Genomic DNA, 20983 nt, shown 5'->3' on the forward strand with positions numbered 1-20983 from the left:
CAGACCCACATGACCATACCGGGCAGGCCCAGCCCAGCCCTGAGTCCTCCTCCACCTGGGCTGAGCCCTGGAGCTGGCACTGGCTCTACTGTACACACCCTGCCCATCCCCCAACAACACACAGCACAGGCAGCGCCTGTGCACACTGCTTACTAAGTGCAGAGACAGCCTTGAGTCACCAGACACCCCTGGTGCCGGGCGATCATGCTCAGGCCACCCCAGGGCGAGGGTCCTTAGCAGACCCCAACAGTCGTGGAGGACAGCATGGAAGCAGCAGGGTAGGAATTTAACCAAATGGTGACATACACTAGGATCTGCACTGCTTTTTGAAATTATTTTTTAACTTCTCGTCTTCGTAACAGTAAAAATAACAAAGGACTATAAACAAACTGGCCCAGGTCTGTCTCCCCACAGCAGGCACTGCCGTGTGCCCATCCCCGCACCGTTCTAACCACTGCCCGTCTCTACAGCCAGAGCCCTGGAGAGCACTGCCACCCGCACTCTGCTCCTGCAGCTAACCCGATCCCCATGGACACCGCGTCCCCACAGACACCCAGTCACTGCAGCCACCTCACGAGTCGTCTCGCGGGGAACCTTCTCTCTTGGGCAAAGCAGACCCAAGTGTCCCCTCCCCATTCTAAGCGCCTTGGAACACATCAAGCCCTGCGTGGGTAACCATGCAGGGAATGGGACACTCTCAGACCAAGCCCAACTGACTGCCCGACAGAAGCCCAGCAGCAGCCCCTCCCTTGCAGAAGGAAGACAGCCAGGCCCAGAAGAGGCGTCCGAGGAGCCATTCCACTGGGCAATACGACCAGGACACAGACCTGCTCTGCAAAGGCAGTTTCTGCTGTTGCAGGCCCACCAGGTGAGTCAGGGGGAGTGGCTCTCAGCTGACTCAGAGCCACCAGGAAGAGAAAGAGTTCCGCCCTCACCTGGCATGTACTTGTTCCCTGCCAACTCCTTCCTGTGCCACTCGATTCAGCCTCCAATCGCCACAGGATGGCACTACGGGCTCACCTATCAGACAGCTCCCTTGCTGCGTTCTTTCTATAGGTCCGAGTCTCTCCCCCAGGCTCTGACCCGAGCAAGCCTTCATGGTTGCGACCTCGTGCCTGGCTCAGCAGGCCTGTCGCTGAATGGAAAACATACTATTCCTATTCCAAGGGAAAGGGAAACAGTTCTTTGCGCCTTGAAGTTGTCCCAGGCCCCACCCACGGCACACTTACGTCTCGATGTAGCTGGAAGGAGTGAGAGAGGCACCGTCCAGCCGTCCCTGCAAGGCCGCCAGAACTTGAGGGTTCTGCATCACCTGGTCTGAGAGTTTCTCTATTAGGAGTTAAAAACAAAGCCAAATAACTTTAAATATGCTTACCACAGAAGAGCCAAGGGTCAGAACCACCAGCACGTATCTACTTAGCCTTGTTTATCTACTTTAACTTCTAAATGTAGCCAGTGGCTTTGCTAAAAACAGGTTTTTGTGTTTTTTTTGTGTGTGTTTTTTTAAATTGATTTTATAGAAAGAAAGGAGAGAAATAGAAACACTGAGCGAATCATCAATGGGCGTCTCCTGCACGCTCCCTAATAGAGACGAGCCTGTGACCCGGGCACGTGCGCTGACTGGGAATGGAACCAGGGACACCTCCTGGTACATGGGACAATGTTCAACCACTGAAGTACCTGGCCGGGCTAAGAACGTGTTCTGAAAACATCTAAGACCTACGTTAGACGGCGCTGGTTACTCTACGTCCACGTCGCTCACTTGGGTGGGCAGTCAGAGCCTACTGCAGGCACCTAGAGATTTCCGGGTCTCACCTTGGCTGTTTGAGCCCCAGTCTCCCCACTAAGGATACTGTCACTTCTGATCACCTCGCCTTCACTCCCCAAGTCCCACGTGCGGCCCAGAAGCCAAGGACAGGGTAAGTAGAGGGACGTGCCCTTGACTGGAATTAAACTCGTGACTCATCAATACGCGGACCGACGTTCTAACCACTGAGCTAGACCGGCCAGGGCTAGAATACACATTTTTAAACAAGTGCTGGTTTTTATCTTGAGTGCCCCTTCGCCACGTGAATGGCCGAGCAGGAGCCCGCTCTGCGTGCAGACTCCCCGGTAGCCTCAGGCTCGCGGGCTCACCTGTGGCACGTGCATCTTCAGCAGCGTCCACAGAGTCTGGAGGCGCCGCATCTGAAAAGCTAGAACAATGTTAAAAAAATTACTGTAAAGAAGTTCAAATACAAATAGCACCGGGTATTCTTCCTCTTTAGCACGATAAAAGGTGCCTCAACAGTGCCAAGGGTTTGGAGGGGAACTTTGGACACGTGTTACACATGAGAGCCTTGGTTACTAAAAGTCTACCACTAACAACCCCATCATCGCCCACACGCCACCCCCAAAAGTTCTCATTTTCAACCCTGGCCAAAGCTTCTAAATTTTCATTTCTTCAACTTCTTCCTCAAAAAATCTTCTCCCTGCTCTCAAACCACACCCACTATACCCAATCAACAAGGCTCCATGGTGTGGGTGGCTGCTGACTCAAGAAAAGCCACCTTCCCAAGTGCCCACATGCCCTGTAAGTTAGCCACATGCACTCTAAAACCACCAAACCTCACAAGCATTGTCTAAGTTGTCAAAGATACCTGGACACACCTCCCTCACCAAAAATAAACCACGTAAACCGCTTTCCACAACCAAATGTGACTTTCTGAACAACCCACAAAACAGAATCTTCCACTTGACCACAGGAGGGTACGGAATGTCAGGATGGTGTCAAGTCAATCACAGGACCTCACCTGGGGAGGTTCCAGCCAGAGAGCAAAAGGATCACTTCCCACAAAAGGTTTGAAGTATCAAAATCTGGACACATTTCATGTCAGAAGCAGCACACGGGGGTGTAAAGAGCCATCAGCAGAGCTTCTGACAACGCTCACAAATGCGGCTGCCTGCTGCTCGGCAGCTGACACGTCAGCTCCAACACACAGAGTCCACAGTGCTTACCTGCTATCTGCCATCTGAGTGTCTTATCTCCTGCAAATTAAAGAAGAGGTGTAACAATTAACATCACCGAACATCACAAACGAAAACGTGTCGAATGCATCTTTCACCAGTGCTGTCTAGGGATGCGGCCTGCTTACTGGGGGGATGGAAATGTCCGAGACCTCAAATGGGGTTCTTGGCAAAACTCATCAACCCTACACTCAGGAGTCACACTTTACTCATAAAACATTTATCTTGTTGGTACTAAAATGACCAAACTTTGTAATGAAAACAACCAATCTAATTGGCCTTGTCTCTGTAAGTTTTAGTACTAGGAATAGATCTTTATGCTAGGTCAGTTATTTTAGAGCAATTCAAAGCATTTACTAGTGTGCACCTTGTCTTTCAAACACTAACTCAAGGGCGATTTCAAAGGTTATTGTTTGCTCCGTGTTCTTACTCCAACCCTGAAGCTGCAGTGCTTGTGTAAAGACACCTCATACACTCTGCACGGTCCCACTTTTTTTGTTTTGTTATTGTAGTTAATCCTCACCCCAGGATATTTTCGACTGCTTTTTAGATAGAGTGGGAAGTAAAGGGGGGGGGGGGGGAGAAACACACTGATTGTTTGCCTTCTGCAAGACCCTGATCAGGGCCAGGGATCGAATCTGCAACCCAGGTACATGCCCTTGACCGGGAATTGAACCCTTGACACTCTAACTGCTGAGCCACACTAGCCAGGGCCACATGATCCCACTTTTATAAGACAGATCAAAGTTTATCTCCAGATTAAATGACTTATACCTATAAATATTAAAGGTGTGCTCTAGAACATTTACTTCTTAAAAAGAACTTGGGCCCTGGCCGGTTTGGCTCAGCGGTTAGAGCGTCGGCCTGCGGTCCTGAGAGACCCGGGTTCGGTTCCCGCTAAGGGCGCGTACCTCAGTTGCAGTTTGTCCCCGGCCCTGGTCGGTTGTGCGGGTGGCAGCCACTCGATGTGTCCCTTTCACATCGATGTTTCTCTCTCTCTCTCTGTTCCTCTCTCTCCCTCTCACTCTACCTGAACAAAAAAAAATGGAAAAATGTCCTCGGGTGAGGATAAAAAAAAAAAAAAAAGGGGGGGGGAGGAAGTAAAAAAAAAAAAAAGAACTTGGTAATAAAATTTCAAAACCCTATCTAAATGTGTAGAGTACTTAAACGAAAAATAAAATAAAGGCTTGGTGACAAAGGTCCTTAATCTTAGATATAGTAAATACACTTCAGTCTCTCTGAAGGGTTGTTCCAGGTTGATAACTGGTCAGTTTCACCTGCAGGTATTCGAGCTCAATCCAAACCCTGTAATCACAATGCTTTAAGGTAAAACAAAAGAATAAAACTTCCATTTTTAGAAAAGCAGCTTCTGCCCTGGCCAGTTTGGCTCAGCGGTTAGAGCGTCGGCCTGCGGTCTGGAGAGACCCGGGTTCGGTTCCCGCTAAGGGCACGTACTTCAGTTGCAGTTTGTCCCCAGCCCTGGTTGGTCGTGCGGGTGGCAGCCACTTGATGTGTCCCTTCACGTCGATGTTTCTCTCTCTCCCTTCCTCACTCTCCCTCCCACTCTATCTGTACAAAAAATGGAAAAATATCCTCGAGTGAGGATAAAAAAAAAAAAAAAAGAAAAGCAGCTTCAATCGGAAATAATCTGCAACTGTCTCATATTTAACTCAACCGCATTTTTCTTGGGTAGTTTTGTTTCAAAATAAAAATGCATTATTTTTAAAATGGAAAATACCACATAAATGTTACACTAGCTTTTTCTAAAAGCTAAATGATTTAAAGAAGCAGAAGAAAACCATAAATAAAAAGTAATGCGACAAATACGCCAATGGCCGACCACCTCCACCTGGCCTTACCACACCCAGCCAAGTTACAGCAGAGTTCGAAACCCTCCCAGAGTCCCCACTGCTTCTGGACCCCAGTCACTCCACACAGAAATCCCCATTCCTACACTTTGTTTTGTTTTTTTTTTACTTTTTTTCCTTCTTTATCGATTTTTAGAGGAAGAGGAAGGGAGAGAGGGAGAGATGGAAACATCGATGAGAGAGAGCATCGACTGGCTGCCTCCCACATCCTCCCACTGGGGATCAGGCCCACAACCTGGGCATGTGCCCTGACCAGGAATCAAACCGGTGAATTCTGTGGTGCATGGGTCATCACGCAACCACTGAGCCACACCGGCCGGGCCCGGTCCCTACACCCTCTAGCTCCGTTTGCCCAACACCCATTCCCAGCTCGTGTTCCTCTGCAGTTTGCTCCGTGCACAGACCTGCACTGACAGTATCACCAAGCATACGGTCTGCTCTCCCACCTCATAAATGCAAAATGTAAGACAGGTAGTCTGACGACATCCGTAGAGCTCACACACTTACCATTTGCCGGCTGTTAATACAGTCCTGAGGGTTTCCCTCTATGATCTACCTTTGACCATGTCTACATCAGTATATATGGCTTCCCATCCCCGAGTTCTCGCTATGGCAACAGCAGGGCTGTGGGTCAGAGTACGAATGGCTGCACATTGGCCCCAGCTCCAACCTGGCTGCAGGATGAAGTCTCCGCAGTCTAACGGTGTACCCAGCAGTCCTCCCAAAGACCACATGCTCCCTGACTGCTGGAGCAAAGGCACCCACTCTCCAGAGGCAATGCCACTGCCAGCTCAGTGGACAAACTCCAGACTTCATCACCCAATCAACAGCCACCAAGCCACACACCCAATCCCCACCCCCCTGAACTAGAGAGGAACGATGTGACAGGCACTCGCCTACATGGTATACCCTCACCACTCGCCCACCAAGGGAGCACACCCGGAGTAAGGACAGAGGCTGGGAAAAGTGAACGCTGAAACGCAGGCCACCTGACTAGTAGGGTGTGGACTTGGGTTTCCGTCAACCTAAAGGAAAGGAGGTGCACGGAGAGGAGCCCGAGATCCCAGAGACAGCGTGTTCGGAACAGCACAGAAACTGCAGCTCAGCACACGCGAACGGCGGCGAGCTCCAGGTGCGCGGAAGGGCTGCCTTTCCGGGCAGAGTGCAGAAGGGGAACATCCAACCAGGGCCCAGGGCAGGCTCGCTGGCTCACAGGGGGCAGAGACTCTGGACGGCCCTCACTGGTCAGAGGACGTGCCCACCTCCTATAGACGAAGTGCTCACACGTCAGTCTCACAGACTTTCAGGCTCATCTTTCCGAGGCCACATGTGTGCTACCCTCCATCTCATGTCCTTCATTCCATTTCAGACCCGTCTCACACGCAGACCCTCCTGACCATTCCCTACCGGCCACTCCACGTCCTCCAGCCACTTCCGCCTGCTCAGCTCAGGACTGAGCTGCTGTAGGACAGATGGCACCCGGAGCCCGGCAGGGCCAGGACCAGGATCGTGCAGGTCAGCAGTATGCCCGGGAAACTGTGTGCTGAGCAGTAGTGGGAAACACTCCCTCAGCCTGTCCATTCTGCAGTCCCAGGGCCTGAAACAGCGTCTGGCACAATAAACATGCTGAGTGAGTCAACACCCTATTGCAGACATAGGCCAGAGTTTCGCTGCCCATGTAATGAGACCACTCCAATGTAATAAACCCCATTGACACAACGATGCACTAATTTCCATCTATGAGAAAGTATGTGCTATTTTTTAGTCCTATTTTTGATGACATGATGGTAAAACAGTTAAATTAAACTGAATACAACATTCTAAAAAAAAAAAAAAAAAAAAGCTAAATCAAGGACAGAAACAGAAAAACAAACAATAGAATGAGTTTAAGCAATTGAAAGACAGCAACAAGCCCAGCACCCATTGTCTAGAACAAAGCTGACACTCTCTGCAGACAACCTGACTGTGATCTGGGTCCGAGTCCTGTCCTCACTTCTCCTAGCCCTGCGATCTCATGTCCAACGTCCATGCACTGCAGACAGAACACTGGGTGAAGCGCCCCGCCCCGCCCCACTCTGAACAGCAATGTGCTTCCAGAGCACTGCACCTGCTGCCTGACGGGACAACGGGTCCCGGCACTCTAAGCACTGCTCCCTTTACCTAAGAGAGATGACGCAGTGATGGCATTATAAATAAGCTGGCGTTCAATCAGTGAGTTTCAACAACACAAATTACTTACTTGTGTTTAGCAATCCCTATCTACTACAGTTAAAATAGAAAGTTACAGGGAAACACCTAATTTTTAGGTTTGGGAAATATAACCATCCATTTATTTTAAATATTATTATGCCGAGTTTAACATCAATTTTATGAAACCACAGCCCCAAGCCCCATCAGAAGGTGTTCCTACCTCTAAAAGGTAATCAAGTTAAGAGATGAAAGAGATACCAGGCAAAAGAATATTCTAAAGTTTCCAAAGAATGCCTGCAATTCTGAGTGTGGGCTGCACGCACACTCCCATGAGTGCACAAGTAAATGCTTTGCTTCACTGATCTAACTCACAATCCTACTTATAAATTGACTTATTTTTACCCCAAACAATAAAACTTTTGAGGGAGAAAAAATTTTTAATTTTTGTGGCAAATTATCCAACATAACATTAAATCCTTAATTTTAAACTGAAAAAATCTAGTCTACAGCTAGAGTAATTATATTACTTCAAATTGAGCCACTTGTGAGAGAGAAAGAAGGCGTGAGCTGGGAAATATAACCAAAATTTTTATACGTCTATCATATCTTAATCAAGTCAAAGGTCTCCAATGTCTTCCCATGAGATAAATGAATTAAGTGTAACTTAAATGGAATCAATGTTTCTGTAAGACCTTGAAGCCCCACTGCAGCCCCTACTTTCATTAAAGGTGGTAGTTGAGTAACCCTGCAGCGTAACTGCTAGGCTCACGTAAGGGAAGGATGGTGACCCCTCTGTCAACCTAAGCAGCCCCATCAGCCCCAGGGTCCAGGTCCAAACCTCCAGCAGCACCACTCAGGTTGGCTGAGGGCTGAGGAGCCACCTGTTCTAAGAAGGAATCAGGACACCCATGTAGGCCATCCACCGTATCCACCCACAAAACTTGGCCAATACACGCAGTCCCGAGACACCCCAATCTCACTGACATTGCTTTGATCAGTAGATTCTTTATCCAGTCTATCACTACATTCCTTAGTATTAGAAGATAACTGTGTGAGAATCAATATGCCAGAAGCAAAGTGAAAACAAACCTAAGGAACCAAATAACTTACAGAAGTTTCTGAATGAATGGTAAACGTTCTCGCTTAAACATAACCTTCACTTACACTTGTAATCTCTTAACAATTAAAAAAACAGGTGTTCAGATCCTAAACTCACAAAGAAATCTTGAAATTATGTTCAAATTGATTTCAATTGTATGTTAACAACTGATAATCAAATTTAATATATGCGCACTTCCTTCTTTCGGCATTTATCAAATATTTTAATTTTTAAAAGTGCTTATATGTTCACAGATGAACTAAAGCTGGCAACTAGTGAATCAATGCCACTCTGTATTAGGTGCAGAGACCACTACTTTCATGTGCGTTCAAAACTACTTCTTACCATTTTCTTTTTGGTTAATCCTCATCCGAGGATATTTTTCCATTGATTTTTAGATAGAGTGGAAGGGAAGAAGGGAGGGGGTAGAGGGGGAGGAAGAGGAGAGAAAGAAACATAGATGTGAGAAAGACACATCAATTGGTTGCCTCCCAAATAAATGTGCCCCAACCAGGGCCGTGGATCAAACCTGCAACTCGGGTACATACCCTTGACCAGGAACCGAACCCGCCACCCTTTGGTGCACGGGCCGACGCTCTAATCACGGAGCCACACTGGCCAGGGCTCCTTCCTACCACGTTTTAAGAAAAGAACTGCCTCCCGCTGAAGAACAAGCTCCGTGAGGGCAGGGACCTGTCGCCTTGCTCAGCACAGCAATGCCCGTGCCCAGCAAGGGGCTTGGCAGGAGACAGTGGTCAAGCATCTCTGCTCCACTCGCTCGGGCGCTGCTGCGGAGTGAGTCTGCCCTGTGTTACCTAGGTAGACCAAGGCTTCAGGGACCCTCGGACACCTAGCTTCTCCCAAGCACTTTCTGAGGACACACAGGAGGCCATGTCTGCTTACGAGATCGAGCTGCCACCAGACAAGAGTGATCTGTCTTTTTACAAACTTGCTAGAATCCAAGCCCTGTTTTCTAGAAGAAAGTAAAAACAATTTCCTTTCCTTAACCAAAACACTCAATTTTTACTCAAAGCACAGCAGGTCTTCATTGCTATAGCTCCAGTTTCCTCCTGTGCTCTCTGTTCTCTGCAACTCATTAGCATATGGCTGAATAAGACAAACATTTAAAAGTTTTTCTTAATCTAGTACTTAAAGATCTTGTCTAGTATTTAAAGATCTTGTCACCCTGTCAGTAAGACCTTTCCCTCTTTTTTAAAAAAAATATGTTATTGACTTTTTTAGAGAGAGGGAGGGAGAGAGAGAAACATCAATTGGCTGCCTCCTTCAATCCCCTATCAGGGATCCATCCCACAAGCTGGGCACGTGCCCTGACCTGGAATCGAACAGGGACCTCTCAGTCCATGGGACGCTCAATCCACTGAGCCCCACGGGCCCGGTAAGGCCTTTCCCTCTTCGCCCTATTTAAAATCACAACCCCAACTCCCTATTCCTTCTCTGCTTTTCTTCTCAAAAGCACCTACACCATCCAATTTGTCTGTTTCCCACTGTGAAAACAGGAGGGAAAGGTCCCCTGTTTTATTCAGTGTGATATCCCAGTACCCACCCAGTACACACAGATGGTGCTCACGACAGACTGAACAGAGTTGCAAAGCATTGAAAGCTACTTTGTAAACAATGTTGACAATGATAACTGGGTAAACAATGTTTTAAATCAGAACACAACTGCAGCTTATAACCTTTCTACACAAAGATTTAAAGTGTAAAGATGATCTTCCTACCACAAAACTATTAAGCAGAAATTTCATCTTGATTTTGAACAAGCTTTTTGGGGATAATAATAAAATGAACAGTGCATTATAAAAAATTATTAAAAAGGGTCCCACAGACCCAGACTGGAAGCACACTTAGTCACAACAGCTGACAGAGCACACTTGTAAGAAGGAATTTAAGGCTACACATGGTCAAGATCAAAAGGTAAAAATCACAAAGTGACCATTTATAGTTTTCTTACTACAAAAATACATTGCCTCTCCAATTACTAAATGCTCATGAAATTTAAATTTCAACGGCAAACAAAGTAAAGTGGCCCTGCTCTCTCTGAAGAGGGCAGGGTGGAAAACCAATGGCCTTCAGATAAAAAAACAATTTACACCATCATAAACTTTTTTTTTTTTTTTAAACCTTCACCAGGGACACGTTTTTATTAATTTTCAAGAGGGAGGAAGGGGGGAAGGGGGAGAGAGAGGGAGAGAGACAAAGACAGAAAGAAAGAGAAACATCAACTGGTTGCCTCCTGCATGCATTCTGACAGGGCATGGAGCGCAACCTGGGTATGTACTCTGGCTGGGCATTGAACCCATGACCTTTTGGTGTACCGGATGACGCTCCAACCAACTGAGTGAGCCATACCAACTAGGGCATAAAACTATTTTTTCTTTTTTTTGAATCTGTAACAGTCAAACACAAAAATGTTCACTGCCCATTAACAAGGGTTTTCCCAGTTACTATTGCTCATGGACAAATCTCCCAATTGCAGCTTAGGGGACAAGTATTTGCTAGACTAGGAAATACCATGCAAAGTAAGCTTAAGGCCAAATTTCCTGCAATGATTCCACATTAGCTACTTCCTACTTCTAAAATCATCCTGGTGGTAGAGCAGTCAGATTAGATAACATTAGCCTTTCACTCTGGATGCCTACATACAATTTCCCTTCTACAAACAACAGAAAAGTGAGCACTCCTTAAACAGCAACATCAGACCTGACTCCCGTCCCTCACTGCCGCCTCCGTATCAAGTGCAGCCATCACCAGTGAGGGCACCGAGCACACGGTACCGGGTTTAGCTGACAGTCCCCGAAACTCTGGGGATTTCAATCACGCTCCCACCCACAGATACTATTCCCCCAAAACAAACAAACAAATTTAGGTTCTCTGAAAACAGGAGCTTACCAGAAACAGCTCTGAAACATTTGAAAACTGGAAACAATGAATAGCAAACAAAAGAAACACTCTAAAAATAAGTAATTCTGAACTCCTCTATGCCTTCTTTATGTGTAAGTGTGAGGTTACCTCCTGCGGCTAAGAAGAAAACGCAAGACTTCAATCCTAACCACCACAGCTGGTCGGAGAACTGCAGATGCAGGGAGCTGGCATGCTCCTGGTACCAAGAGGCTACTAAGCTCCACAGGTAAACGCAAATCACACACCCCAACTTTATGTACCTAACCTCTACAAAATTATGAACTACCCCATTCAGACAAGATCTCAACTCAAAATTCCACAGAAGAGTCTGATAATCTACACAGCAATCACAAAACTACAGTGTCTACCCATTTTTAGACAACAGTGATTTTAAAAGTATCTTTTCCAGAATTTAGTTTACTAAGGTTATCAAACCAAAAACAATCAAATCAGCCACTGTAAATAACTTAATTTCTCCCATCACTATTGTATATTTGTTTTGAAAAAGTACACAAACCGCCCGGCCGGGGTGGCTGTTGGTTGAGGTTTGTCCCACGCACTGAGAGGTCGCCAGTTGGATTCCCAGTCAGGGCACATGCCCGAGTTGTGGGCTTGATCCTCAGTAGACTGATGTTTCTGTGTCATTGATGTTTCTCTCTCTCTCTTCCTTCCTCTCTTTCTAAAAATCATAAAAACATATTTAAGAAGAAAAGAAAAAGAATGCAAAACGTAACAGTGTTCAGATGTTACGATACAGAGGCACAGACAGCTGCAGACACTGTGAACTAGTAACACTGGTCAGCCAAGGCAAAAAGACTGCACATGTGTGCGTAATAACAGGCATTTAAGACAGCACTACAGCACTGAAATAATCTTTATATAATTAGAGACAATTATTTCGAGGATAAGTACTCTCATCACACCACGAGAAGAAGCCCTAAACTTCTAGTGAAAACGTCCCGAAGGAAACTGGGAGGGTGAGGATTCCTACACTTACTTCATCTCCAGAATGAGGCCCTTTGGCCACTACGGTTCTTTAAGAGGCTGAGTTTTGCAATGACTCTTTATTACCCCAGAAGGTCTTATCTTCAGTGGATCCTTCCAAGTCTGAGAGCAGGATAATGTGCCCTCAAAATCGGAAAAAAGAAAACGTCCTTGTCCCAAAACAAGCAAGAGAGCGGCCACTGCCTGGGGTTTGTTTCTTCCGCCGCCTGAGCGAGGGAGGCGGAGCGAGCTCCGCGGGCGCCCTTCCCCCAGGCTCGGTTCCATCCGCGTGACCCTGCCCCCGCCCCCGCCCCCTGCCGCGACCCCGGGGTGCCGCCGGGGTGCCGCCGGGCTCCCGCGCTGAGAACCGCAGCACGCACGCCGCCGGCAGCCGGCCGGGCCGGGCTAGAGCGCCTGCGCGGACCCCAGCTGTCACCTGCACGCGGCGGGGAGCGGGCAGCCGCGGGCACCGGGCGGCGGGGGGCGCGTCCCCAGAGGGGCAGCTCTGCGGCGGGAAAGGACTTCCGCACCCTGAGGCCCCACGACCCGGTCCTCTAGGCACCTGCCCGGAGCACGGCCACCGGCCGCCTCTGCGGGCGCACGTGGGGGCTGGGGCGCCCCGGGGGAGACAGGTGCGGCCCCGCAGCAGGCGCGCGCACCCAGCCGGCACCCCGGGCGGACACGGCCGCTCAGGGCGGAAGAGCCGCCGGCGCCGCCACCTCCCCACCGAGCGCTCCGGGCTCCCCCGGCGCAGCGGGCTGGGGCTCCCCCGCCTCGGGGCAGGCTCCGAGTCTCCCTCCCGCCGCGGGGCCCCGCGCCGCCCGGGCCGCGCCGTAAGCAAACAGCGCGCCCGCCGCCCGGGGCCGAGCCGCCGAGGTCGCGGCCCGCACGCCCCGGGGCAGCGCCAGTTCCGGACACAAAGGCCCGTAGGCGGCCCGCGCTCCCCCGGGCGGCACGGGGGGCCCGGCCCGCGACCGCGGCCTCCGCGCGGGAACAAAGCGCCTGCTGACCTTCAGGGCCGCGCCGGGGGCGGCGCAGCGGAGACGGACATCCGCCGCCCGCCCGCCCGCCCGGCCTCCCCGCGGGCCCGCGAGCCGCCGCCGCTCCCGGCGCTGCGGCCCCGCCCCTGCCGCCGCGGCCGCCCGAGACGGCGGCCGCCCTGTCCCCGGCGCCAACCCCCGACCCGCGGCCTCGCCGGCCCCCAGCGCGCCGTCACCCAGCCGAGACCTCGCGTGCCCACCTCACGCCTCCTGCGGCAGTGGCGGCGGCGGCGGCGGCTTCGCTCGCTCCGGGGATTGCGCCGCCGTGGCCGACAACAACGCCGTCTCCCATTGGCCGAGCCCTCTGGCCCCGCCCTCCGCGAGGAAAGCGGGCTGTGATTGGGCTCCTTCGGCGCAAGTCAACTACGCTTCGGCGCCGCCAAAGACGACCAATCAGAGGCTGCGCCGCTCTCAAACCCGCGAGCGGTCTGCAAATACAGAGTGCGACGCCAGCCCGCGTTCCTTCCGCCTCCTGGAGGGGCGGGGACGCGCGGAGGACGCGGGGAGGCACCTGCCCACCTGGGCCCGGCGCCAGGGTCCCGCGTGGGACCCGGCGCAGCCTCCCGCGCCCCCCGGCCCCTCCAGTTTGACTCCACCCCAGTAACGCGCGCGCCGCCCCCGCCGACCCCAACTCCGCGCCACTGGCCTCCCTCCAGGGCTTCGCACGTGGGGTCCCCTCTGACACCCCCGGCTTAACGCGCACGCGGGGTCTCTCCCGGGCACCGCCGGGCCCGCGCGCTCAGCGTCTCCGCCTGGGCAGGTGCAGATGCAGATGCAGGCGGGGCCGCGGGGTTGGGGGACCCCACCGTGTAGAAAATCATCGCACTGAAAACAGCCCGAGTGTGACGCCCGCTGGGTTGGAAAACCGCATCCCCACGCGGGGGCTTCCGAGGGCCTTCGTTCCCATTCCCTACCCGGAACGGAGGGTTTTCATTATTTTTGTTCATCTTTTCGGGAAGTTTATGTTCTTGGCATGGGGTGGCTTTTGAAAAAGTTTCTAACTTTCAGCAAGGTGTTCCTTCCTGTCCTAGGATGTTTAAGGGGTTGGTGGTGTGAAACCATCCGGAGGCCCCAGGTTGGAGGGCTCTCAAGGACACAAGGTCATGGGGGCCAGGGAGCAGCCCGGCAGGACCCGCACACCCAAGCCTGTTTGCTGGTGCAGCTGTGTCGGGAGGCCGTGTGTGATTCCTACTTGCCTTGGATTTTCTGACTTTTCTGACCTTGCTTTGCTGTAGGCCGTGCTGGGCAGAGCTGGGGGGAGGAGGTATATACTACAGCAGAAAAGCAAGCAAGCATTTTCAAGTTGGGAGGTCTTCCTGTTAATAAAGGCTCAAATCCCAGGGATCTGGCCCTGCCCAGATGTTGGGGGTTGGTGCAGTTGGCAATGAGCTGGTGGAGCCCCTGTGGGAGCTGCCCCCAACCAGTGGTAGTCGGGAAGCGGCTGGCCCCGTGGCAGGAAGCTGGTCCTGGTCCTTGGGGGATCTAAAGGTGGGCAGGCTGTGGTGGTGGGGACTGTCCCTGGGTGACCTCAGTGGGTTGGCAGGAAGGTGGGTGATGTTTACCCGAAGCTTTTCGATCCGTGACGGTCTTGAGAGAGCTGTTTTAATTCCCACCGCAAAATCCCACAAATGGGGGCTTGGAAAACACCACCGACATGGATTCTCTCACGGTTCCAGAGGCTAGGATAGAAATCGAGGTGTCAGTAGGGCTGGGCCCCCACCAAAGGCTCCAGGGGAGGGTCCTTGCTGGTACTTCAGGCTTCTGGGCTCCAGGCGATTCTGCTTGTGGCTGCATCACCCCGGTCTCAGCCTTTGTCTTCACACGGCCTCTGCCCGAGAGTCTTCTAAGGACACTGCAGTCGCTGCATTAGCGTGCACCCTAGTGGCCTCATCTGAACATGATGACATCTGCAAAGACCCTGTTCCCAAATGCTAAGTACACAGGTACCAGGAGTCAGGATTGGACCTATCTCTTGGGGGCCGCCCCCAGGATAGTAAGGTGGTCAAATGTCCTGGCCAGCCGGCCACGCAGCAGAGAACCAGGTAAAGGGACAGGTCTTCCTGGACCGGCCCCTGGGGCCAGAGCCCTGTTCTACCCGACTCTAGCGAGGTGTCTCTGGCCAAGAGCCTGTGTACGTATCCCCATCTGTAAGTTGGGGGCACTTGTGGGCCTGCTCAGCGGGAATGGGGGAAAGTTGGAACGGCACTGGGCCAGTGGCCAGCTTGGTGCAGGTGTGGGCTGTCCTGACTTACGCACCAGCACTGGTAAGCGACGAAGTGTCTGAGGACAGAGGTCAGGGGGTGGGAGGTCTTAAGAGCTGAAGCCCAGGCCGGTCCTTGAGTCCCTGCCCCTCCCCAAGGCTCTCCTCAGAAGTCGGTCCAGTGTGCAGTTCAGCCTGCATCCTGGCCCAGGTGACATCTGGTCCCCCCCAGGTCCTGGTGCTCAGGATGACAGAGCAGCCACCACGGGGCCTGCGTGCCGAGCCCAGGGCTGCTCTGGGCCAGAGGGGCTATCTCCTGGGTCCACTTGTGCCCCATGCTGCCTGGAGAAAGGCCAGGCCTGCCCCTTTGGGGATGGGATGGGTTCGGAAGAAGGCCCCTTTGGGGGGTTGTGAATGAGATCAAAGTCCTCATCCACGTTTTCCCTCCTTGGCTCCTGCCTGTCGTTTTGGTCCAGCTGGACAGTCACTTCCTCTGAGAAGCCTTCCTTGAATACCCCTCCACCTTTGCTGCCACCCCCCTGCTTCTCCATTTCCATCCAGGCACCCACCGTCAGCTTTCCCGAGGCGCTCCCTCCTCGCCCCCGGCCCCCCACCAAAAGGAAGCAGAGCTCATGCAGAGGCTGGGGTGGTCAGCACAGTGCCTTCCAGGGCCTACCGATGGCTTGTGTCCCTAAGTTAGTGCCAGGGAGCCCCGCGGGAGGCAAGCCCGGACGGGTGCCCGGGCACAAGTTTGCATGGCAGAGATTTGGGGGGACAGGGCGGTGGCATGATGCCTGGGGTTGGCTTCCTGGGTGTTGGGGGAGTGACGGGGGGCGCCAGGCACGGAGACCACCAACATTGCCATCCCAAGCAGTCCACCTGGGCCTGACACTTTCCCAGATCTCGGGCACGGGGTCCCACATTCCCCGGCAAACAGGGGAGTAAGTATCCCATGCAGGGGCTGTGTACGGAGTGGCTCTTCGGAACCTGCAAAATGTCCTATTCTTCTCTTCTGAAATTGGGCCGCAGTCCTCACCCACCTGCATTGTGACTGGACTTTCTGTCCCCCACGATAGCCACGAACAGGTGTATTTAGAGGGATGTGGGGCCCTGGCCGGTTTGGCTCAGCGGTTAGAGCGTCGGCCTGCGGTCCGGAGAGACCCGGGTTCGGTTCCCGCTAAGGGCACGTGCCTCGGTTGAAGTTTGTCCCCGGCCCTGGTTGGGTTGTGCGGGTGGCAGCCACTCAATGTGTCCCTTTCACATCGATGTTTCTGTCTCTCCTCCCCACTCTATCTGAACAAAAAATGGAAAAAATGTTCTCGGGTGAGGATAAAAAAACAAAAATAAAAATAAAAAAGGGATGTGGGTTTCCTGGGGCTGCCACGCCAAATGCCACTAACTGGGTGGCTTCGACAGCAGAAGCGTGTTCTCTCCCAGTGTGGCCGGTTCAGGTCCAAGATCGAGCTCCCTCCGGGTGCTCCAGGGGAGGGTCCTGCCTGCCTCTTCCAGCTTCTGGGGCTCCAGGCATCGCAGGGCTGCGGTGCACCCCTCCAGCCTTTGCCTCTGTGTCACATGGCCAACGTGTGTGTGTGTACGTGTATGTGTCCCGTCAGGACACCAGTCATGTTGGATGTAGGGCCCACCCTACTCCAGTGTGACCTCATCTTCACCTGAACAAGGCTGCAAAGACACTATTTCCAAGTAAGGTCACATTGCGGAGTTAGTTCCAGGTGGAGGACACTTCCACCCAGTACCAAGCTGTTCTGGAAAATCCGGGTCGTGGCCACTGCAGAGGGTCTCCTCCAGCTTCTGGGCGGGACGCCTGCCCCAAGCATCCCGGTCCTCCAGGGCCTCCACACTGTGTTAGAGGCTTGGCCCAACGCTGGGGTGGGGGCCTCCCACTCAGGGACCAGCTTTTTCTCTCCTAGGCCCTGGTGAAGTTCCCAGACACCTGGCAAGATGCCCACCCCCAGCAGCAGCCCCGCTGGCCACCTGGAGACATGGGCTCCCAGCATCTGGGGCCTTGTGTGTGAGGGTGACACCCCACCCTGGACCACAAGCTTCACGGGTCCGCTGAGAGGTTCCCCAGAGCCCCAGGCAACGAAGGTGGTCTCCATGCCGCACGGACACCGGAAGGCAGGCCCCGGCTCGTCGGGAGCAGCGTCCTGGCCTGCCCATGGCCTTTCCCAAACGCCCAGGCTTCGCTGAGCCCAGGGCCTTGTCTTGCTGGGCGTCTTCTGCTCACCCCGGGGACACAGTCCTTTCTGATTATCCCGACAGCAGGAGCACCAGCAGGTGGGCCTCCGCTGGGCGGGATCTTTAGCCAGGAGTCCCTGCTTTTCACCACCTAAGGCCCCTTGTTTCGTGGTTGGTCACAGCCAGTCCTGCCTGGGGGTCCCCAGGGTGCCGTCCCCCCCGTCCCCCACACTGCCCACCAGCACGCAGGCGCTCTGACCGCGCCGCTCCACCGCTCAGCACCCTTCTGTAGCTCCCTCCTGCCCCCAGCGAGCTCACAACAGGGCGGCAGGGCAGACCCAGCCTGCTGGGAAGCCCTCTGACGATGCCAAGTGCAGGCAGTGCTGAGGTCAGAGCCCAGGGGGTGGGTCCCCAAGGCCCCTGGCCACCTCGTGTGTTCGGTCTTCTGTGTTTTGCCTCTACCCAGCTCTGAGCTCCTGCACACCCATCACAGCCCCAGTGTGTGTGTCCTCCAGCCATCAGGAGCTCAGTGGTTCTCCGCCAGGGGCCACCCTGCCCTTGGCTACTGCTCCTTGGCCTGCCCAATCGACTGCTGCCCCCAAACTGAGCTCACGAAGAGGATGCCCTGTCTTCCTCCTCACCCCCTAGGGAGCTAAGCCTCATCTGTCACTGAATGATGGCACCAGCTTGGCCCAGCAGTGTTCTGGGTAGACGTCATCGTCCCCATCCTGAGATAGAGTCACAGGACGGGTAACTCCCCTAATTTAGAGATGGCTGGACCCACATCAACCTGGGCTCGGAGGGCTGCTGCTCAGAGTACCCCCGGAGCCGGCAGAGGGAGCTCTAGTGTGCGGGATCAGGAATGACCAGAGACCTACGCGGGGAGGGAGCGCCGTGCAAACCTCTCACCCTCAGGAGTTGGGGATGTCCCCAAACTGTGACAGGCTCTCGGAGATGGCCTTTCAGGGACATTCTCTGTACTAGTAATTTTCTGTATGACTTGACTTTCGAATAATGCTCTGTGATCGTCTTATGAGGAAAACACCAAAGATGTCCCTGTGGGGAGGAGGAGGAAACAAATCCGGCCCTGGGGGCTGGGAAGAGGCTGCGTACCCAGGGAACACTCCTCAGCTTCAGACCAGAAACCCGCCCGCCCTCTCCAGGACCTGCCCTGCCCCTGTGGAGCCCGCCCCAACCCTGGCGTCCCCCGGGCCCTCCCGTGGGCACCTAAATGGAATCACACAGCACGTGACCCGAGGTCGGCCCCTCCCGCTCGGCACAGTGCCCTTCAGATCCAGCCGGCTGTCAGGTGTCTCTAGTCTGTCCCGTGGCCTCTTCACGTGAGCCCGTCTGTCGGGAAGTTTCCCTTCTGGGCACCTGATGGTCTAGGGTCCCTGTGCTTCTGCTGTGGGCCTGGAAAAGGCCACCTCTCGAGCAGCCACATGGAGCCTGGCTCTGCGGGTGCTCGTCATGACCCGGCTGTCCCGTCGCAGTGTGCCCTCCCCCCATCTACACAGCCAGAAAATCCTCTTATGTAAACACCAAGTGCTGCCCTGGCAGGTTTGGCTCAGTGGATAGAGCATCGACCTGAGGTCCAGAGAGACCCGGGATCGGTTCCCGCTAAGGGCGAGTAACTTGGTTGCAGTTTGTCCCCGGCCCTAGTTGGGTCATGCGGGTGGCAGCCACTCAATGTGTCCTTTTCATGTCGATGTTTCTCTCTCTCTCCCCCTCCCACTTTATCTGAACAAAAAATGGAAAAATGTCCTCGGGTGAGGATAAAAACAAACAAACCAACCACCAAGTGCTGGTTCACGTCTTTCCAGTTCACATCTGGCGGTTGGGTGGTTTCCCTTAACTTCACCTCTACGCTCGACAGACCCTAGAAAGGCCCAGCGAGCTTGCGGCTTTGTGGAGGCGGGCCGCGCGGGCAGCTGCGGGTCTCCAGGTCCTCCTCAGGAGCCCCGCACCCCTCCCTCCAGGGGCCCCCCGCGGGACGGGCACCGCTGGAGCTGCCAGCAGGGCTGGACACCGCCCAGGTGGCCCCAGGACCAGGGGCCAGTGTGCAGACCATTACCCACTGACCATACTGGGAGACCCTGGCCCGGAACCGCAGAGTGGACAGCAACATGGTCCCGTTGGTCCGGGTGACTTGTCATGCCCTGTGGATGACCAGACAGTTTGTCTCACTCTGTCTTGGGGCCTTTTCCTCTTACTCGTTTAATTTTCTGGTATGTCGAACATTTACAAGGTTCAGAGGTCAGGCGGACTATTACCCGCCCTGTTCCCACCGTTTCCCTGGCCTGTCCCACTGCCCCCAACCCCCAGGCCCCACGTGTGACCGAGTGCTCCTGAGTGCCGCTCGAGGTCAGGGGGTGATTCTTAGCCCCAGTGAGCGCGAGTGTGGAGCAGGGTGGTGAGGGCCTGGTGACGGCTGCCCTGCTGTGTGACCCCCCCAAGTGCACCGGGGCAGCCAAGGCAGGGTGGCGGTAGCCGGCCGAGCGTGCCTGCTCAGCAGAGCCGGAGCCAACTGGGCAGCCTGTGTGTGGGGCCCGGGGGTGGGGAGTCCGGCCGTCTAAGCTGCCTCTTCTCTGCCGAGCCTCCGGGTGCGCCCACGCCAGAGGTGGGCCGACAGCAGTCTGCACAGGGAACCCTCGGTGGGCAGGGGCCGCACGGCTGACCAGGCCCCCAGGGAGGCCTGCTGGGCGAGCAGCCAGGGCAGGCAGGAGCTGCGGAGCGCGGTGCCTCACTGTGTGGGGAAGACTTTATTTCTGACGCCTCGGGGCCGGTGAGGCCTGGCCCCGTGAACAGCGCGCGGGCCGAGGGCCACTGTGCACAGGCGCAGGGCGGGCACCGCCGCGGCTGGCGCAGGGAAAGCAGAGCCGCGGCCGGAGGAGCACGCGGGCCCCGGTCACTGGGCGCCTCCGTTCTGGACCATCTGCAGATACTCCGTGTGCAGCTTCTCCTGGGCTTCGAAGAGCTTCTTCAGCTTCTTGGCTTGTCCTTTGCTCAGCTCCTTGCCTTCCGTGTCGTGGGTGGGCAGGCCCTGGGTCAGCGAGAGCGCTGAGGCCACCGCGGGGCACCGACCCTCCCGGCCCGGGGCTCACGGGGCCGCGCCCCTGAAGGGACGGCCATGGGCCGGGTGCCTGCTGCCCAAGCGCTCTGGGCTCAGCACACGGGTTCGCACGCCTGGCCCCCCGCTGGGGCGCGACCGGGCTGGCCCCCTCCTTTGTGGGGCTGGGGCAGCACTCCCAGCGGCTGTGGTCTGACAGGCTCAGAAGTGTGTGGTGAGGGACCAGGACCAGGGAGGGCCAAGGGCTCGAGGTAAAGCGACTGGCCATGCGGAGGAGCCTGGGGCCGAGGACATCTGTCCAGCCCGGGAGGGACAGACCCCGCAGATTCACAGGCGGTCACGCTCAGCACAGCCCTGGGTGCCCCGGGCCACAGGCGCCAGAGGACCCCGCCTCCCTCCCAACTGCAC

General features: G+C 54.4%; 2 protein-coding genes across 7 annotated transcripts in view; both read right to left on the bottom strand.

Annotated features, from left to right (window-relative positions):
* NAP1L4 (nucleosome assembly protein 1 like 4) overlaps nucleotides 1–13334 on the bottom strand; it is a 37930-nt gene extending 24596 nt beyond the window's left edge. For 3 of the 5 annotated variants that reach the window (XM_036281074.1, XM_036281069.1, XM_036281073.1), the window contains exons 1-4: nucleotides 13310–13334; nucleotides 2998–3027; nucleotides 2137–2195; nucleotides 1230–1329 (exon numbers count right to left, since the gene is read on the bottom strand). In XM_036281074.1, coding sequence (XP_036136967.1) covers nucleotides 1230–1329; nucleotides 2137–2195; nucleotides 2998–3011 — 173 coding nt within the window. In that variant the 5' untranslated portion in view covers nucleotides 3012–3027; nucleotides 13310–13334. Of the gene's footprint in view, nucleotides 1–1229; nucleotides 1330–2136; nucleotides 2196–2997; nucleotides 3028–6281; nucleotides 6308–13309 lie in introns of those variants that run through there. The other 2 variants (XM_036281070.1, XM_036281071.1) reach the window with 2 other exon arrangements.
* Nucleotides 13335–19851: 6517 nt separating this feature from the next.
* CARS1 (cysteinyl-tRNA synthetase 1) overlaps nucleotides 19852–20983 on the bottom strand; it is a 38482-nt gene continuing 37350 nt past the window's right edge. Inside the window, exon 23 of one of the 2 annotated variants that reach the window (XM_036281147.1) lies at nucleotides 19852–20548. In XM_036281147.1, the coding sequence (XP_036137040.1) occupies nucleotides 20414–20548 (135 nt within the window). In that variant the 3' untranslated portion in view covers nucleotides 19852–20413. The remainder of the gene's footprint in view (nucleotides 20549–20983) is intronic. The other variant, XM_036281146.1, reaches the window with a different exon arrangement.

The sequence above is a fragment of the Molossus molossus genome, unplaced genomic scaffold, assembly GCF_014108415.1.
Source record: "Molossus molossus isolate mMolMol1 unplaced genomic scaffold, mMolMol1.p scaffold_m16_p_31, whole genome shotgun sequence".
Lineage (NCBI taxonomy): Eukaryota > Metazoa > Chordata > Mammalia > Chiroptera > Molossidae > Molossus > Molossus molossus.